At 43.1% G+C, this 20640-nt stretch overlaps 1 protein-coding gene across 1 annotated transcript; it reads right to left on the bottom strand.

Moving 5' to 3' along the window:
* Positions 1 to 934: 934 nt before the first annotated feature.
* On the bottom strand, positions 935 to 20009 carry nsfl1c (NSFL1 (p97) cofactor (p47)). Its single transcript, XM_029436318.1, is given in 11 exon segments — positions 935 to 2110; positions 2793 to 2963; positions 4051 to 4188; positions 4277 to 4338; positions 4340 to 4387; positions 6168 to 6263; positions 6459 to 6624; positions 7976 to 8053; positions 8238 to 8338; positions 9393 to 9529; positions 19580 to 20009. Coding segments are annotated over 11 exon segments (1218 nt in total). The 5' UTR covers positions 19638 to 20009; the 3' UTR covers positions 935 to 1947.
* Between the last annotated feature and the right edge of the window lie 631 nt (positions 20010 to 20640).

Genomic DNA, 20640 nt, shown 5'->3' with positions numbered 1-20640 from the left:
GTACAAGGAGGTGGTACAGAGACAGAAACGATGTCAAAGCAGGAGGAGTCAGTTATTAGACATATGCTATTAACTATTTATGGTTAGTTGATATTTATTTTATTTAGACTTTATTTATACAGGTAAAAATGTGGATATAAAGATACGTCTGTCCCAGTCCCCACACAACACGAAAAAGTTGAGATCATCCAATTCAGCTTGAATACAAACAAATGTTCTTGTTCGTGTGATTCTTCCTATTAGTCGCATTAAAACCTATAACAATTATAAAATGGGCATTTTAAATGGTATTGGCTGGGCTATAAATGGTTTTTGAAAGAGTTTCAATGAATACGAAAACAGAAAAATTACACATTTATTACTTACTTATGAAGATATAAAATTGTTAACAAACATTTAAAGTTTTGGAAAAACAAACATTTAAAAATGCAGATAAATCACTTCATAGGACCTCTGCAGAGGATTGTCACTTACAATTAAAAAAAATTCTTTAACTCATTTCAGATTTTGTATTAATACCATCTGACATTGATAATAAACTCGGCTTTTTTTGTTCTAGCTTCTTTAAACAAAGCTTATAAAGTCCTACTTGTTACAGATCATGGTTTGACCCCAAAGTCGATGTGAAGGACGATCCTGAGGGGCTTCCTTAGAGTTTTATACGTACCGTCCCTGGTTTCCATGAAAATATTCGGCATCTGTTGTTGGAATGTCATCCATCTGCTCTCTTGGGTGGATCCACTGTCACTACATTACTTACATTTCATAATGATAAAAGGTGTTCTGACTGAAATACGGACATATACATTTGCACATAACCACATCTCTTTGAAAGAAAATCTAAAAACTAGACATTGTCTCTAGAATTCCAGTTTGTCTCTTTAAGAACTTGCGAACCCTTTCCCCACCTACAATAAAAACACAAGACGATAAGTTCTTCATACATCAACCATAAAATGGATTTATTTTACCAGAGGTCCAAACATATTTCTGTGTTGCCCCAGGATGCATAGAAGATGTCAGTGTGTCATAGGAATTCAACTTCTACAAACCAGTGTTTACAATCTATATGTTCTTCTGCTCAACCATTGGTTTGACAATAAAGCCACGTGCAACAGATTTTCATGTTACACCATTTCAAAACGCCACCGTCTAAACTGGGACAATCCTACAGTCTGTAAAGAAAAAAGAAAAAGAAAAAAAAAAGATGGAGGGGGGGCAGTTTAAAAAAATAATTCCATCTTCTTTTGATCAATGGGACAGGTGTAGTTCTGGAGGGGAATAAAAGGCGCGTAAGGCTACTGGTATAGGTTAAAAAGAAAAGAAAAGAAAAGATCCCTTCAGTGTTTTGTCACCATTACACTTCTCTCCCCATGTGGAGGGAAATGGAAACATGTACAAAACCACATGATCAACATGTACTGTAATAAGACTAGTATTCCTTGTGTGGCGATGGCTCTGGTGAGGCCCCAGCACCTGATAGTAAACTGAGCTAAAGGGCCAAACTAAGGTTAATAGAAGAGGAAAAGTGGGGAGCAAGTTAAAGAAACAACAAGATTCAGGTTTAGTGAACATCTCTGCAGGAAGCTGGACTGCTGCTGTGCTTTTGGGTTACACCTACTGCTGTCAGGTAAACCCCCCCCCACATCAAAACCACAATCCAACAGCATCTGTAGGCTTTTCCAACAGCTCTTAAATTAACTCTGTTCCAAAGTGGAAGATTTTTTGTTTCCCCCGCCACAGACCACAGAGGGGGGAGGAGGTTGACAGTCGGGGTCTGGGGGAACAGAACTTATGTTTCACTTTAGAAAAACAAAAATCAGAAATTAGAAGTCCATACGCAAGTCTGTGTTTTTCTCCTCCCTCAGAAGGGGCAGCAGGTTTCACAGGGCTGCAGTTACTCAGCCACACCACCAGAGGGGGGGGGGGGTGCTCTTACTCTCCCCCTCAGTTTAGCCTCTGGACGATGACGGCGTTGAGGAGGTTGGCCTGCTCCAGCGTCTGGCTCTCGTCCGACAGCTCCTTGTTGGGGAATGTGGTCATGAGAACAAACTCTCTAGCAGCCATGAGGGGCCGGGCCTCCACCAAAAACTGCCGCAGGTCAGACACCCTGAGGGATACAACACAGCGGGACAGGGGGTTTACTTATGTGTGACAGGACGAAATGATGATCGGAACAATAATAACAACCTTTAAAACATTTTCTTTATTCCACTGATTTATGGATGTTATTCAAAATTCAATTCGATGTTTATTATGTGAAATCCTATGTGAAAATGTCACTGAATCTAAAAGAGGGATGCACCGATTCATCGGCTGAACATCCGTATCGGCAGACAGTCGCCTTGTTTACTGGTAAATAAGAAGACATTCACGCTGTTAATCTGTTGTGTGTGTGTTTGGAGAAGAAGCCGCTGGCTGGAGACTCCGGCAGGACGTCAGATACACGTGTGGTTTGTTTACAAAAAGGGGTGAAAGAAAATGTCAGCCGTAGAAAGACCAGCGACAGAACGTTGTATTCTGTGTTTATTGTAAAACAGAGGTGACAGATAGCACTAAAGCTAAAAAGACTATATTATAGGTTGTTTCATGAATCTGTAGATAGTGTAATGAAATGCTGAACGACTTCACAGTTTTTCTCATAATCAAGTTTTCTTTCTTCAAACATTGCATTGGTATCCGTGTCGGCCAAATTCTTACTTTAGTAGCGGCCCACTGTTTCACAATCGGTGAACTCCAGAATACAGTAGCTGTCTGATTCAGGTTCAAGTAGAAAAGGGTGAATGGCTCACCTGTGGCTAAGGTTGAACCTTTGGACCAGCCTGCCGCCATCGGCCAGTCGGATCTGAATGTTAGTGACGGGTTGGGAGGAGTCGAGGCTCACGGTGGAGATGGCCTGCGCCTCGTTGGCTGCCTGGTCCAGCTGGATGGAGGCTGGAGCGTTGACCAACTCTGGGGTGGCACTGGGGGGGGGGTGAGAATTTACTCTGACTTGATACTTTATAAAACTCTGGTCCTACTTTACTGAGCCAGATAGCTGAGGTACTCGGTACAATCCAGAATTAACCCTTTTATTTGATGTCACACCACTTTAAAGCTGGCCTGGATTTCCTGTTGATCTTCACTGTCTGCACGCAACTCATCTGCCAGCTGCTGTCTGCTCGGTTTCCCTTTTCCTTTCCATTTCCTATTAACTCATCCCCATCCCTATTGATTAAGTTGCAATATAGTTAAGTAAATATTAAATATAAATGTTACTTTTTAAGCACTTTTAAAGTGCTATTAAAGTTTATTATCACTAAATGTATCATAAATATTCATTAATTCTTCATTTATCTGGGAAAAAAAATTGAAATAAAGATACATGGGTTTTCCTGCTCATTGGCAGCATACAATATCACTGACCCAGAGAAGCAGCACAACATGAATGGCTAGATTACACAATTCAAAAAGATTCATTAAGTTATGTTATAACTTAAAACACTGGGCCCTTGTGATCTTCGTTGCTACATACAGCAGTGACAGTGTTAGCTACAGGTCTGCTGGTGCGGACTGAGACACCAAAACGTATTCATCAGCCTCCTGCAGCACAAACCCATCCAAACAATCCAATTTTTAGTTTACAGCTGTATAACATGACCCGGCAACCACAACATATCTAAGACTGTAAACCAAACATAGGACATCAAATTTGAATATATTCCATATTTTATTATTTGAACAAGTTTGATAATTGAATGATTATTGTGTAGAACTTACAGAACATGCTATTTCTAAATGTATTGCTTTTTATTTGGGTTATTTTAAGTGCTGTTATAAGTCGTTGATTTTACTAGAAAGAGTAAACACATGATATTTAAATGTGCCTCATGACACAACAGTGTGATTGACTTATTACAATCCAGTCATTTATCTGGAATGAGCCGAGACATAAAGTCCAACTGAAGATGACTCATTAATTAATTAATGATTAACACGTAGAACAAGTCAAACTGGTTTTCCAGTCTTAATTTAGACCTCACATTGAGTTCAGCTGCTCATCAATCTCACCTTCCCAACTTCTGTCCTTCACCTCCAAAGGCCCTGAAGGCCACCTTGGGTTTGGAGAAGTCCTCATCCCTGTGGTCCTCCATGTCAAGGTTGACCTGGCCCCCTCGAGACCGCTGCCTCAGCTCCAGAGGGATCTCCCTGTAGGAGGACAACAACAGGTCAACAGGGGCCCGTATTTATATTCACATGCAAACATTAAGGACAAAGATGAATCTAATATTCTCACCCTCGTCTGATTGCTTCAAGGAAGTTAGCATTTCCAGGATCGCTGTAGTTTCTGAGATCGCCAGTTATCCAGACTGAAACCAGTCTTCCACAGCTTCAGCACCACGTGTACCTAACACACACACATGAAATTCATGTGGCGGAGGTCATACATCAGTATGGATTGCACTACAATTAGTCCTAGGAAAAACTCTTTTCTACAGAGACTTCATGTTTTGATGTTTGGTGTGTACTGATACTTAGTGCTTCCAGGAAACAACCACAGCTCCACTCTCGCCCACTGCCCTCGACACTTCCTGTACCACTGCCTGTACTCTGTATATTTATAATTTACCAGCTTTATGTAGCCTACAAAACTGACAAATGTCTATATTAAGAGGTGCAGAGCCAGTATATACCAAGGCAACATAAGAACTTGACAAAATAGGGTGTAGTCATATATGATTAACCTCTTAAGAGGTTACCCGAAAATACCTACAAATGAAATACCCAAAGTAAATTGAAAGCTGCTCTTCAACCATTTGCACCAGCTGCATGATTTTGGTCTCATTCAAAAGATAACTCTCTTATTGTTCTTGCAAAATCAGTAAGTAATAGTGGTCTGAATATACTGAATTTGAAGAAAATACACTCCGCCTGAAGTTTGTTGTTGAAAAAGATGTCTGAAGATGGGTATAGCTGGTAGGTATGAGCTGGAAAACACAATAGAAACATAGAACCAAGTGTTATCAAGTTCAGGTTCAAATTTCAGATAAAAGGGATAAAAACTTAACTTATTAGACAGGTTTGTCTAAGAGTAACACCAGGCGTTCACAAGCTGTGCATTTGGAGATATTATAATATTTATTGATAAAAAGGCCATAAATAACTATTGGCCTTTACTATAAATAACTATTATCTACCCAATATTCCCTGTCAGTAGTAATGTAACAAAGCAAGTGAAGTATAAACAAAAATAATTGTAATATTTTTGTATTTATTCTGTATTTTGTAATTAATAAATACAATTATGAAAAGATAATAACATTTGTAAATATAAAACCAAGGTTATCACATGTCTAAAGGTTCAGCAGTTCATTGGCTACACGATACGGGAGTCAAAGGGAGACTAGGCTGCTGCTGGCTCCATTTGTAAACAAAAGAAGAGGGCTGGCACTTCCTTATCAAGTTGACACTCATTGGCTATTGAAGGTTGTCGATAAGGCATGGAAGTTCCGATTGGCTCAAATGAAGTGTCAATGGAAAGGTCCGAGGTCGGCATCCCGTTAGCAAATATCAAATAGCTTGATACATGCCGTTTTTAGCGAGTATCATCGTGAAAATAAACACATCGATCAGCTGATTTCAAAGATCGAAACAGCTGTTCATGGGCTTTTATCAATGTGACGATGTTCAAGATGGAGATATGTTTACTGGAAACGATTGTTTGAACCTCTGCAAGGACACAGGAGTGTTTTAATTTTTTTTATTATTACCGACTACAGGACAATGATGAGACTTCATAGGTGAGTTGGCTCAAAGTTTGATTGTGAGTTTGCTTGCCTGTGTGAGATGCCTACTGTACTTGCTGTTGTGATTTTGATCTCAAAACAGTTTCTCACTAAATAGATTCTAAGCTCTCGAACGACATGTGGCGTTGCGTAACAACTCCATCATGGCGGACTGTAGGGAACACGGGGCAAGATACAGTCCCTCAGAAAGTGGTTAAACAATGTAAAGAACACACTGTTTAATGAAATCAATTATATTCCTTGTGTTAAGGTAAGTGTCCTGACGTCCCACGATGACTTGTGAGAATTGGCAGAGAATGAGGTTGACTTATCACCTACAGGGCTCGAGTAGTACCGATGAAGCCAGACACAAAGCAAGAAGTGCAACAAAAAACAACTCACATCCTGCTGGCTTCTGGAGCCATGTCTCTCTCCAGACACGTAGGCCGACTCCTCCTCAGGAGCTGCACCTAGCCTGTAGCCTCCACCGATGAAGGCCTAAGTGGTGAGGAGACAATAAAAACTAATGACTCAACAACAGGGAAAAGGGTTACTAACACAAAAAGCAGTTGATGAAGCTGCTGACCCATCTGAGCAATAACAAATGAATGTATACAAACACCACGGATAGGAATGGATACAGAATGAGACGGAAAAAGGACGATGACGCTGTTTGTTGGAGTTTCACTGTACCTTGGCTTTGCTGGGCTCTCCTGGCCCTCTCCCAGGACGGTCCAGAGGAACAGCCCCATGTTCTCTTGCCCCCTTGAACAAATCCTCCACCACCTCATTGGAGCTCTTCTTCTTGGGAGGCCCAACAATCTGCTGCCCACTGCGCTCTGATCCCCCGGCAAAAAACCTGGCAGGGTGTGAAGTGTTCGACAGTGTAAGTAAAACAGCAAACGCTCAAAAAGAACAACCCATTATTTTTTAAACAATCTTAACACAAAGTAACTTTATGTCGTCTTTAATTTCTGATGCTGGTAGAGATTATTGATCATGAATAAAACATTAAGGCTCAGTAATCTTCTCCTCGCCACTCTATCACAATGAATTAATTAACGTAAACACAGCAGCGACTGCACAGAACGTCTCATATTACGATGAAACGAGGCCGACCTTCCCACGATCGCTCTGTACCACAAAGTGAATGAAAAACAGAGACGGCTACTGTGGAGAACGTAATTAACGCACATCACGTGCGACACATCTTTCTAGCGTTGCAATAGTAATATCAACAGGAGAATTATGACACTGAACTAAAAGTCAAATATACCTACGCCTTGTGTTAACCCGCTGTGTATAAAACCACATTACACAACACTCGGGAGTTTGACAGGGATGGGATGCTCAGACTCTTATCGGACTAAATACACCATGAAGCGAATCAACACTAAAATCACAGTCCATTAAGATTTCTGAACTACTGTATGTATATACTGCACTTTAAAAAGGGATAACAATCGCACATTGCACTGTGAAAATCTGATATTGTGAAGACCTTAAACTGTGCGTACGGTCAGTTACCTGGCAGGAGGAGGTCTAAAGAATATTAAAGATCACACTCTGCAAAACGATACTGGGGGAAATGCAAATGATACTTCACAATTCACTCTGGATAACACATGTATCGTTCTTTAGTTCAGCTTGCTTGTACCGACTGTAATAAAAAAAAAGAGTCTTTAAACAAACCGCTCAGTTGCACTGCCCCGGCAGCAGAACCTGTCGATGCAGCAGAAAAGCACAAACGACCGGCTCAAAATGAATGAGCTGAAACCAAAAATAGTTTGGTGCATTCTGGAATCACCCTGCTAGGTGTGACTTTCTAGCAGCCAGACACTGAGACAGTACAGCTCAGACAGACGGACATGTCTAGAACAATAGTCACAACTATTTAAGAGGATGAGAAAAAACTCCAATGGCTTGTTAGAACACACAATCAAGTGGGCAGGGACTTTATTCATTAACTTGTCTTTGAGTCCACTGTAATCCCTCTGAATCCCTACCAGGCCCATGATCCATTTCCTTTAACTTATTTAACCCTGCTGTGGGAGTTTCTTGAGAATGAGGGCAAAGCAGACAAATATCTCTTGTATGGGGCTTAATTAAATAATTTCAGGATAAAAAGGCTATGTGTGATTCTTCATCTGGCACTGTAAAAGTGAGGGACACATTTGCTTAAGATAGACAAAACTGGTAATTAAACTTACCTTTCGCCTTCCTCCTCATCACTCTCATCCTCTGCCTCATTCATCAGATCTCTGAAGGATGTCACTCTGGGCTGAGCGCTGATGATAAAGAAGAAAAGTGGTATAGGGTTGTTGCATTGAATTGTGTGTTACCAAATTAAATTGATGAACAGTGAGTATTGATGTGAACATCGCTGCATAGTTATTGCCACGTTGTACTGCAGTTTATGAGTGTGCCAATACAATTGTATCAGAATGAGGGTGTGGTGTAAATATAAATTACCTTGGCCCAGCTGACCGCGACACAGAGGAGCCTAACTCAGGCTGAGGAAGCGTCACTATGTCGTCATCAGCGCCATCCTCAAAGAAACTGGCGAGTGCGAGCTGGGAGGAAGGAAATTTGATGTCACAAAGAACTCTATGTTCACATCATGTGTACAATTTCTCATAGGGATTTAGATAATCCCTATGAGAAATTATACACATGATGTGAACATAGAGTTGTCATTGTATTATGTTACACATCATCTATTTCAGGGAGAGGGATCCATTCCATTTCTCTTCTTGAGGTTTCTTCAATTTTAGTTCTGTTAAATGTGTTTGTTTGGGGATTTATGTTACCTTATCCAAAGAGAGTCAAAGGACAACTGTATGATGTACAGAATAAAGCCCCCTGAGGCAAAATTGTGATATTGGGTTGTATAAATAAAACTGACTTTAAAGACTTGAGATGTGTTACTGGTTACCTTTCAGGCAAAACATCTCAGTCAATAGCTAGATAACTAAACTCCATCCAAGTCTGAGGTTGCCTTGTCTTTTTGTGTGAAATCCCAAATTACGCCAGAGTATCCCAGTTGATAAAATACATTGCGTCTTTCTCTATTGTCTATTATTCTACAATGGAGGCGCTAGTCGAGTGAGAAAGCTCGAACCATAACAGTCAGTTGCATTTTCTATATGTAACGTTATTTGACTCTACGAATTGAGTGGAGAGGAGTTCATCTTCCTAACAACGCACTTCAACGGGACAGCTGATATTGCAGTGTCAGAAGCTAACGGGTCTTTACCAGGTTAACTGACATTAATCTAGAGTTATATCGTTACAGGCTAACAAAAGCTAGCAACGGCTCATTGGACTCACGAAAGACTAGCGTTAGCCAAAACTTTGTGGCAACCTGCTTTGTAAAGAGACAGCAGGGTGGGCCTTTCAGTAGCCGTGGCTGTGCCCGCTAACAAATTGTGAAACAGCCTTGTTGTTTGGTGACAGAAAGCAGTCAGGCCATTGTCAAAGAGTGACTTGCACAAATGACCGGCAACACAGGCTAATGTTAGCCGGGAAGCTATTATTCTGACACATGTCATGTCACCGCTGTTTTACTTTTGACTTCACGTCGCACAGTCCATCACAGCTCAATGGAAAAACGCAGAAAAGACTTACCTGCAAATTCCAGCCAGCAGACTCCAGGAAAAACCGGGCTCTCTCCTCATCCACATCAGTAACAGCGACGAACTCCCTCACAGACTCCTCTTGGCTCGCCATTTTGATTTGCTCCTTCTCCGACTCGTCCGCTTCGACTTGGGGAAACAAGGAACAGATGATGGTTCCTATCTAGTTCCAAACCAAGGCGGACATACTGCTGATGGGACTGCAACAACAGAGACTAAGACAAATGATTGTAAGGAAACAGGCTAACTTCCAGTTTTATATTCGTGTATTATTTTTTATGCGGGGCTATATTTTATCTTTAAGGTCTACATTCAGTTTCATTTTGATACTTACACTTTGTACTTTGCTGTACTGCTCATTTTTAACACAAGGTGTCAATGTATCTACATATTACACAAAACTACATTAATCAAGAGCATTGTCTGTGTGTATCAGACTCTGTGGTTTTAAACAAAGGTCTTAAATACTGACCCAGGGATAATAGAAGAAGACGTGCCAGTATGTCTGGTTGCATATGAATACATACTTTTCTGTATGTTTTGTATATGTTTTACACAAGAAATGGTGAAAAGCCACTAAATTATGTAACAATGACAACACTGGTTAGCACCTTTGCTTAGGTTAGGTCCAGTTGATGCTGATTAATATTCTTGATAGTGAAGGCTGATGCTAATCCACCTGATAAAAAATACTTACTTTTACTTTATTTATAGTTTTATCATCTCTCAACTATCAACTCTCTAGGGAAGCCAATTTCTGCCATTAAAGACAAAAAAGAAGATGAAATCCTGTAAGCCAATATAATAATTTAGTATCTTAAACTTTTTGAGGTACTAAACATTAGTTTGAGATACAAAGACATTATTCTGAGATACTAAGTAATTATTACAAAAATACTTACTTACTTACTTACTAATAGTTTTATCATCTACTCACTATGGAAGCCCATTTCTGCCAGCAAAATAAATAAAGATGAAATCCTGTAAGTCAATATAATGACTAAATCTTAAAATATTGACTTTTTGAGATATTAAGTCATTATTTTGAGATATTAAGTCATTATTTTGAGATACTAAGTCATTATTTTGAGATATTAAGTCATTATTTTGAGATATTAAGTCATTATTTTGAGATACTAAGTCATTATTTTGAGATACTAAGTCATTATTTTGAGATATTAAGTCATTATTTTGAGATACTAAGTCATTATTTTGAGATACTAAGTCATTATTTTTAGATATTAAGTCATTATTTTGAGATATTAAGTCATTATTTTGAGATACTAAGTCATTATTTTGAGAAAGTTTCTCATTATAATGACTAACAGAATCTTTTATTTTCATCTCATTGCCAGAAATGGGCTTCTATTACTTTCACTATCTACCAAATGTATTTTGTTCTATGATTTCCAGGTTATTTTCCCTGAAGCCTGAGGCTGCTTCTCATGGTTTTTTTTTAAATCTCATCTCGTCTCATTAATCTGATCCCATCTCATCAAGATGTGACACCTCCGTGTAGAGATTCTAATACAGCAATCAGAGCTTAATCTGCATTTTATCACACGTTTCAGCTCCTATCTCTAGTTTGTCTTCTTGTGCGAGACTACCGTGAAACAAATGCTGACTGAAGTGTGGGACACCTCACCTCTGACATAACTGTGGCAGTAATCATGTGCTTCTGATTTCAGTATGATAAGCAGATGGAGGGAATATTCCCATGGGAGATACCTTTGTACCCCCGCTAAAGTGTCTGGTCAGATGGCACAGAGTAATAAGGAGGCAGATTGGGAGTATTTTTAATTGTTTCTGTGGGGGAAGGGTTGATGTTTTTTTAATGCATTTACTGACAGTTGTTTGATCTTCAAGGCTAATTAATTTGTATCAAAGTGAGAAAACCATGTTGTTACCTCAACCCCCATCTCTCCTCAGATGCACACAAAGGACCAAATAAAAAAATAGAAAAATACAGTGCATTTCACTGAAGAGGATCATATATTGTTTCCCCTTTGGATGTTTTTAGCTTCAGGGTCCGTATGATGAGGCAACATCACCCAGATTCAGGGCAAGAGAGTGAAAGAGACAAAGAGGACAATGTCAAGAAGAGAAAGATGTTTAAACTTGCAGACTGACACATTGAGAGTAAGAAAAGGTGCAAATGTGAGAGAAACTGAGAAAGAAACAAGACAAATAAAGCACTAAAGGCAACAGTGACAATCGGCACTGTAGTCACACGCCAATACTGTAAGTTAGGAGAAAGGTCAAAACACCACAGTCACAGTAAGTCAGCCATACTGGTGACTGGTTTACAGCATGTTGTCTCAGGAAACCCTGAAGGCATGCGTGTGTCTGTGTGTGTGTGTGTGTGTGTGTGTGTGTGTGTGTGTGTGTGTGTGTGTGTGTGTGTTGATGTATGTGTTTATGGACTTTATCCTCCTGTGAGGCTCGTGTTGCTGCAGTGCAATGTTACCACCAGTGTATAGTTACAATGGGTTAGACAGCAGACACTGACATGTCTGAAGAGGTTAATATAAATGTCAGGATGAGGAGAGAAGTGTCTGAGGCCCTGAGGCCCTGAGACAAAAAACACATAACACAGACAGTAAAGGCAAGAACTGATTCAATGAAGCTGATGTAAAGGAAGTTAAGGAAAAAGGAAGTATGAAATAAGCGTCTTTCCCAAAATTACAAAATATTCCTTAAAAAATAGAAGGCTGTGTGTACAAGTAGTAAAATACAGTTTAGTATTTTTAACTACTTAAATACTTTTAACGACTGTTAGTTTTGGCTTTGCTCCAGGCATCTTGTGTGAGCATTCAGATTATCTAAACATTTCAGCCATTCGAGTTAGAAGAAAAAACACAGCCGATCAAAGATACCTTGCGCAGCCAAGTACGGTTATTTAACCTTGAGCAACCTGCAGGAGGTCAATGACCGTCAGAGCATTGTGACGGTGACATGACGGCTCGTAAAAGTGAAGCTGTTGGAGAAGGTTGATTAGGAAAAGCATCCATAAAGCCCTTCAACCACCTCCCTGTTCCCCGCCCCTCAAAATAACATACACACAAGTTGTGCAATTATCTGGCTTTTCTTTCCTCCCTCAGGCAATGGAGCTGCGTCGTAAAGAGGAACACAGCATCGTTTATGACTCCTGACAGTTAGCTAGTGAAGGCTGAGTCCCACCACACCCCGATCCTAGCATGTCAGTTCCAGGAAAGCACCTTTTGACTGAAGGCCACTTTGGAATAATACTTAGAAAACTCATTAAAATAAGTTTATCTCTTGCTTGTAAATGAAATGCATGGAGTTTTTGTTCTGATACACTAAACCTGGCTCCCTTCTACTTGCTCTTTATTTGCCGTTAGACTTGTTATCCTCCTTCTCGTGTTCCGCCTCCTCCTGCTGCAGGACTGTCAAGCAGAACAATATATCTCCCTCGCCTCCAGGCAGGCGGTAGCTAATAGTGACAATGCTGTCTGAGGGGTCAGGGCCTTGTGTTAACTTAACTGCCCTGCTAAAGGTCAACAGTGTTACAAACCACTGGCTACTTACAGAGGAATCCCAAGACAACACATATGACAATGACTAAGTTTACATGCTCACCATTATTCCGCATCTTTTTTGAATATGACAATGTTTCCAATTTTAGACATGTCATGTAAACAGTATATTAATATTCTGAATGAGGCCTTGTTTTGAATGTAACACATGTGGGATGTGCCAATATTATTCTGGTTTTAGGAGCATTCCAAATATACGTCTCGATTGGGTTCATCACTGATGGATAAGTTTGAAAAAATCCTATTTGATTGTTAAATTGTAAAAGGGAATATTAGTGGAATAATAATTTGCATTAGCCATGTAAAGAGCTTAGCAGGAATATTGTCTTTTTCAGAATAAGGGCAAAAACAGAAGTATTCTGTGCAACGTATTCAGGGACTCCTGATCTAACTATTATCTGTGTTGCCTGATAATTGCATGTATATCATGACCTGTAGTGTTCAATTTGATTTGCCTTGTTCCTTTTTCATCCTCGTATTCATTCTTTCAGTTCATCACAGAATGTGCAGCCGACGGGCTGTTATGATCTGTGTTATATTTTGTCAAAATGAGCTAGAGGAGCTTTAGGCCCTGTGCTATGATACTCTTCCTGCTCGTATCAATGTCATCACCCACGGTGGTTTTAGTCGGTTGAAACCACCAGTTCTTGCACAATGTTACAGCAGTATTTCCCTTTGGGAGAACCTTGTAGACCACCAGACAAACACCGCCATAGAAATCCAGGTGAAGTCAGCTCCAACACTGGCTGCCCTGAGGGGCACAGTCAGCGTGGGGCTTTGTTCCCACCCATGAAAAGCCTAACCATAATTACAAACCGTCAAAACTATTTCTGAGGATCCGGCTGACATAACACCACTGGTATATACCTGACATTATTCTGTAATGTGTTAAACATAAGGAAACTAATTTAGTATTAGTGACATAGGAGCCCCAGAAGAAGCATTTCTGGTGGTTCCCCCTTTATGAGTCTTAAAAGCAGATTAGAAACAGGATGGAAGAAGCAAAGAGCTGCAGGTGATGATTGTTTGTAAGTAAAAGTCCTACATACAAAACTTTAATTAAAAGGTTTCCTGTGGTGTTTTCTTGAAAACAAACAAAAGTTATGTTCACAATAAGTCGTGTACTGATTGGCGATCGGATCTCATATTAAACGGTTAAAAGGATGAAACGATTTGTGTTTCATAGGTCGACCTTAAGGTGATTTTAACAAACTTTCTCCATCCATCCATCGTCTACCGCTTATCCGGGGTTGGGTCGCAGGGGCAGCAGCTCCAGTAAGGAACCCCAAAATTCCCTTCTCCGGGCCACATCAGCCAGCTCCAACTGGGGGTTCCCGAGGCGTTCCCATGCCAGTGAGGAGATATAATCTCTCCACCAAGTCCTGGGTCTTCCCCGGGGTCTCTTCCCAGCTGGACGTGCCTGGAACACCTCCCTAGGGAGGCGGCAAGGTGGCATCCTTACTAGATGCCCGAACCAACTCAACTGGCTCCTTTCAACGCAGAGTCTCTCACGGATGGCTGAGCTTCTCACCCTATCTCTAAGGGAGACGCCAGCCACCCGTCTGAGAAAACCCATTTCGGCCGCTTGTACCCGTGATCTCGTTCTTTCGGTCATGACCCAGCCTTCATGACCATAGGTGAGGGTAGGAACGAAGATCGCCCAGAAGATCGAGAGCTTTGCCTTCTGGCTCAGCTCTCTTTTCGTCACAACGGTGCGGTAAAGTGAATGTAATACCGCCCCCGCTGCTCCGATTCTCCGGCCAATCTCTCGCTCCATTGTCCCCTCACTCGCGAACAAGACCCCGAGGTACTTGAACTCCTTCACTTGGGGTAAGGGCTCATTCCCTACCCGGAGTAGGCTATCCACCGGTTTCCTGCTGAGAGCCATGGCCTCAGATTTTGAGGTGCTGATCCTCATCCCAACCGCTTCACACTCAGCTGCGAACCGATCCAGTGACTGCTGAAGGTCACAGACCGATGATGCCATCAGGACCACTTCATCTGCAAAGAGCAGCGATGAGATCCTCAGGCCACCGAACTGCAACCCCTCTCCTCCACGACTACGCCTCAATATCCTGTCCATGAAAATTACAAACAGGATTGGTGATAAAGCGCAGCCCTGGCGGAGGCCAACATTCACTGCGAACGAGTCCGACTTACTGCCGAGTATCCGGACACAACTCTCGCTTTAGGCGTACAGGGATTGGATGGCCCTCAGAAGTGACCCCCTCACCCCATACTCCCGCAGCACCTCCCACAGTATCACCCGGGGGACCCGGTCATACACCTTCTTCAGATCCACAAAACACATGTAGACCAGATGGGCGTACTCCCAGGCCCTCTCCAGGATCCTTGTGAGAGTGAAGAGTTGGTCCGTTGTTCCACGGCCAGGAAGGAATCCACATTGTTCCTCTTCAATCAGAGGTTCGACTATCGGCTGAACCCTCCTTTCCAGCACCATGGAGTAGACTTTACCAGGGAGGCTGAGAAGTGTGATACCCTGTAGTTGGCACACAATCTCTGGTCCCCCTTTTTGAATAGGGGAACCACCACCCCGGTCTGCCACCCCCTAGGCACTGTCCCAGACTTCCACGCAATGTTGACGAGGCGTGTCAACCAAGACAGCCCCTCAACACCCAAAGCCTTCAGCATTTCTGGACGGATCTCATCAACCCCTGCGGCTTTGCCACTGTGGAGTTGTTTGACTACCTCAGTGACTTCCAACAGGGAAATTGACGATGGTCCCCCATCAACTTCCAGCTCTCTCATAGAGGGCGTGTTAGTCGGATTCAGGAGTTCCTCAAAGTGCTCCTTCCACCGGCCGATAACCTTATCAGTCAAAATCAGCAGGGTCCCACCCTTGCTGTACACAGCTGTTCCCCGCTTCCCTCTCCTGAGGTTCCGGATGGTTTTCCAGAAGCACCTTGGTGCCGACCGAAAATCCTTCTCTATAGCTTCTCCGAACTTCTCCCACACCCACTGCTTTGCCTCTGCCACGGCCGCCGTTCGAGTCGGTCGGTACCCTGCAACTGTTTCCAGAGTCCTCCCCGATCACATAACCCGGAAGTCAAACGGCTTCCCTAACCACCAGGGTCCACCACGGTGTTCGAGGGTTACCGCCCCTTGAGGCACCTAAGACCTTGAGACCACAGCTCCTCACCGCAGCTTCAGCAATAGAGGTTTTGAACATCGCGCACTCAGTTTCAATGCCCCCAACCTCCACAGGGATGTCTGAAAAGCTCCGCCGGAGGTGTGAATTGAAGATCTCCAGGATAGGGTCTTCCTCCAGACGTTCCCAATTCACCCGCACTACCCGTTTGGGCTTACCAGGTCTGTCCAGAGTCTTCCCCCACCCCTTGATCCAACTCACCACCAGATGGTGATCAGTTGACAGCTCCGCCCCTCTCTTCACCCGAGTGTCCAAAACATGCGGCCTCAGATCAGATGATACGATCACAAAATTGATCATTGACCTTTGGCCTAGGGTGCTCTGGTACCACGTACACTTATGTAGCATCCTTATGTAGCATCCTTATGTTTGAACATTGTGTTTGTTATGGCCATTCCATGACTAGCACAGAAGTTTCAACAACAAACGACCGTTCGGGTTTAGATCAGGGAGGCTGTTCCTCCCAATCACGCCTCTCCAGGTGTCTCCATTGTTTCCCACGTGCGCGTTAAAGTCTCCCAGCAAGACTACGGAGTCCTCTACTGGAGCCCCCTGCAGGGCTCCATTCAGGGTCTCCAAGATAGCTGAATACTCCGAACTGCGGTTTGGGGCATAGGCACAAACAACAGTCAGAGTTTTCCCACCCATAACCCAAAGGTCCACTGGGGTGAACTCCAACGTAGCGGCGCTCAGCCGGGGGCTTGCGAGTATCCCCACACCCGCCCGACGCCTCACACCTTGGGCAACTCCGGAGAAGAATAGAGTCCAACCCCTACCAGGAGTACGGTTCCAGAGCCAAGACTGTGCGTAGAGGTAAGCCCCACCAGATCCAACTGGTAGCGCTCCACCTCCCGCACTAGTTCCAGCTCCTTCCCCCACAGAGAGGTGACGTTCCACTTCCCCAGAGCCAGCCTCTGCTGCCCGGGTCTGGTCGGTCGAGGTCCCTGATCATCACTGCCACCCGTGTGACAGCGCACCCGACCCCAGCGGTTCTTCTTGTGAGTGGTGGGCCCACAGGATGGATGGATGGGAGGCACCACGTAGCTTCTTCAGGCTGGGCTCCATGGCAAACCCGGCCACCAGGCGCTCGCTGTCGGGCCCTCCCTCTGGGCCTGGCTCCAGACGGGCGCCCCGGGCTTCCTCCGGGCAGGGTCTCTCCTTCTCTTTTCCTTTTTTTCATGAGGTCGTTTTGAACCATTCTTAGTCTGGCCCCTCGCCTGAGACCAATTTGCCTTGGGAGACCCTACCAGGAGCACAAGGCTCCAGACAACACAGCTCTCAGGTTCATAGGGACACACAAACCTCTCCACCACGTTAAGGTGATGGTTCCTGGAGAGACTTTCTTTCTCTTCTAATTAATATCTAAAATCTGAAATTGCCCGATAAAATCTGTCCACAGTCAGATGGACAGAAATATAAACACCTGGCAAAGAACTCAAAACAGATTCTGTGGTAGTTCCCGCTACAGTAGGTGTCTGCAGTAGCACATCACGCTGTGATGACACACTCACAAGGTGAAAACAACACCAGCGCCGCGGTTAGTAAAGAGAGAGAATTTTGGACTTACATTTGTTAGGTGGCCAGAAACACGACTCTAAATGAATTCTGATATTGCTCTGCATCTGCTAGATGAGTAATTAATAGCAGTTTGCTCACAAGTTTGCCATATCCACTTAAAAGGTACAACAACATGGTATAAAAAATGCAGATGCAGGTGTGTTAAACTATTACTTTACAGCACGATAACACAACGCTGCTGTAGGCAAATAATATCTACATTCTCAATCATCACTGTGAGTTTTCCCTAGAGTTGGGCAGGGCAGGGCGGATATCCAGACAGTATCATCTCTCCGTGTGTTGCTTTAGCCCATGAGGCCATGCAGTGTGGGGGAGAGTAGGTATCAACAGGAAGAAGGAAAGAGGAAGCGCCTTTTTTTTTATCTCTGGTGCCATTATACTGTTTAACTAGCCCATTAGTTTTGCCTGCAGTACATCTCAATAGGTGCTTCTCTGCACGTGCACATACTTGAGAAACTGTCTGTCTGCCTGTCTCTATCTCCAAAAAACACAAAACCAGAGCCAGCTCAGTTTCTATCTCCATGGCAGCAGACAATCATCTGATACAATTGGCAGAGCCAGGTCTGTGGGGAGAAGACAGGAGCTGCTGACCTACATATGACAAAAGTGTATCCACTGTAAATCACCTGGTCTTCATATTGTAGCAGCTCAGAGTATATAGATCATATAGCAGCAGTGAGGTTGCTCTTGTATTGGCCGCAGGCACTACAAGGCTGTGAAGAGGCCGATTGAAAAGGATCCAATCCATTCTCTTATTACCCCAGCAGGCAGCCATAAATCTGGACATGGTCCTCTCCTCTCTGCCCTGCCAGAGAGAGATTTACTACGACCAGCATGCTGCCCCCCCCCATTCCTCTCCATCTCCTCTTCCTTTACTTTCACACCTTTGTCTCTTCCTTTCTCCTTTTTCTTCACTACATTTCCTCTTTTTAATCTGTGCATTCTCTCCCTCCACAGCCCAGTGTCACTGAGGGTCAAGCACCAACCGCTCCCTCATTGTAACCGAGGGACACAGCAGCAAACACGTTTTAATTAATCCCACAATGATTTATTTTCAGCCGACGGACCGGCTGCAAATGAAGGCAGTGACTGATGAAGAGTAAAAAATCAATGTCATTTAATACATACAAAATATACTGAATTTGCTTCACTTTTATGTCTAAATTCAGGTAATCTGGATAGAAGGTCACTCCATGTCATTTGTGTTTGATCGACTTAATTACAGTGTGCAGAGCAGATGTGTGAATTGGTTCATTTAACTCTTAAATTAAAAGATATGTGAGGTGTAAGATGTGCATAAAATGGTTGCTTTTTCTTTTCTTTTCATTATTATTATTATTATTATTATTATTATTATTATTATTATTATTATTATTATTATTATTATATTGGGGGGGGGGATGCGACCACCGTTTGACTCTCGCAGTGCAACACATCTCCGTCACATAGAGTTCATCAGGTTGTTGGTTGTGGCCTGTGGAATGTCCTCTTCAATGGCTGAAGTTGCTGGATATCAGCAGGAACTGGAACACGCTGTCGTGTACGTCGATCCAGAGCATCCCAAACATGCTCAGTGGTGACATGTCCGGTGAGTATGTAGGCCGTGCAAGAACTGGGATGTTTTCAGCTTCTAGGAATTGTGTACCGATCCTTGCAACATCATCCTGCTGCAAAATGAGGTGATGGTGGTGGATGAATGGCACAACAACGGGCCTCAGGATCTCGTCACGATAACTCTGTGCATTCAAAATGCCATCAATCAAATGCACCTGTGTTGTCCATAACATAAGCCTGTCCATAACATAAGCCTGCCCATATCATAACCCCACCGCCACCATGGGCCACTCGATTCACAACATCAGGAAACCCACTCACCCACATGACGCCATACACTACAGTGAAGAGAACACCTCTCCAAAGTGCCAGACGCCATCCAAGGTGAGCATTTGCCCACTCAAGTCGGTTACGACGATGAACTGCAGTCAGGTCAAGACCCGGTGAGGACGACGAGCCTGCAGATGAGCTTCTCTGAGACAGTTTCTGACAGTTTGTGCAGAAATTCTTTGGTTATGTAAACCGATTGTTGCATCAGCTGTCCGGGTGGCTGTTCTCAGATTATCTTGCAGGTGAAGATGCCGGATGAGGAGGTCCTGGGCTGCTGTGGTTACACGTGGTCTGCGGTTGTGAGGCCGGTTGGATGTACTGCCAAATTCTCAGAAACGCCTTTGGAGACGGCTTATGGTAGATAAATGAACATTGAATTCATGGGCAACAGTTCTGGTGGACATTCCTGCAGTCAGCAGGCCAACTGCACGCTGAGTTGTGCTGTGTGATAAAACTGCACATGTCAGAGTGAACTTTTATTGTGATAACTAAGACACACCTGCACAGTAATCATGCTATCCAATCAGCATCTTGATATGCCACACCTGTAAGGTGGTTGGATTATCTCAGTGCTCACTAACACAAATTCTAACAAATTTGTGAACAATGTTTGAGAGAAATAGGCCTTTTGTGTTCATAGAAACAGTCTTAGATGTTGGATTTCAGCTCTTGAAAAATGGGAGCCAAAACAAAAGTGTTGCATTTATATTTTTGGTCATATTAGGTCTCGGACTGTTCGTTAGATGTTTTGTGTTGTGTTTGTACTTCCTGTTTTATTTTGTTAATTACCTGTTCTCTGTTGTTTCTGCTTCCTACCCCCAGGTGTTCCCAATCTGTTCGTTAGTGTCCTCACCTGTGTCTCGTTCCCTCTCACTTCTTGGTGTGTATATAGAGTCTGTTTTGTTTGTCTCTCGTTGCCAGTTCGTCTTCGTACTTCGATGTCAAGAGTTCCAGCATTAGTGCCGTCTTCCTGTTTCCCAAGCGTTTGATTCCGTGACTCGATTCTGCCCCTGCCTGATCCTTGTCTGCTGTGCTGTTACGCTGAGTATCTG

The sequence above is a fragment of the Cottoperca gobio genome, chromosome 7, assembly GCF_900634415.1.
Source record: "Cottoperca gobio chromosome 7, fCotGob3.1, whole genome shotgun sequence".
Taxonomy (NCBI): Eukaryota; Metazoa; Chordata; class Actinopteri; order Perciformes; family Bovichtidae; genus Cottoperca; species Cottoperca gobio.
This window is presented reverse-complemented; position numbering and strand designations above follow the sequence as displayed.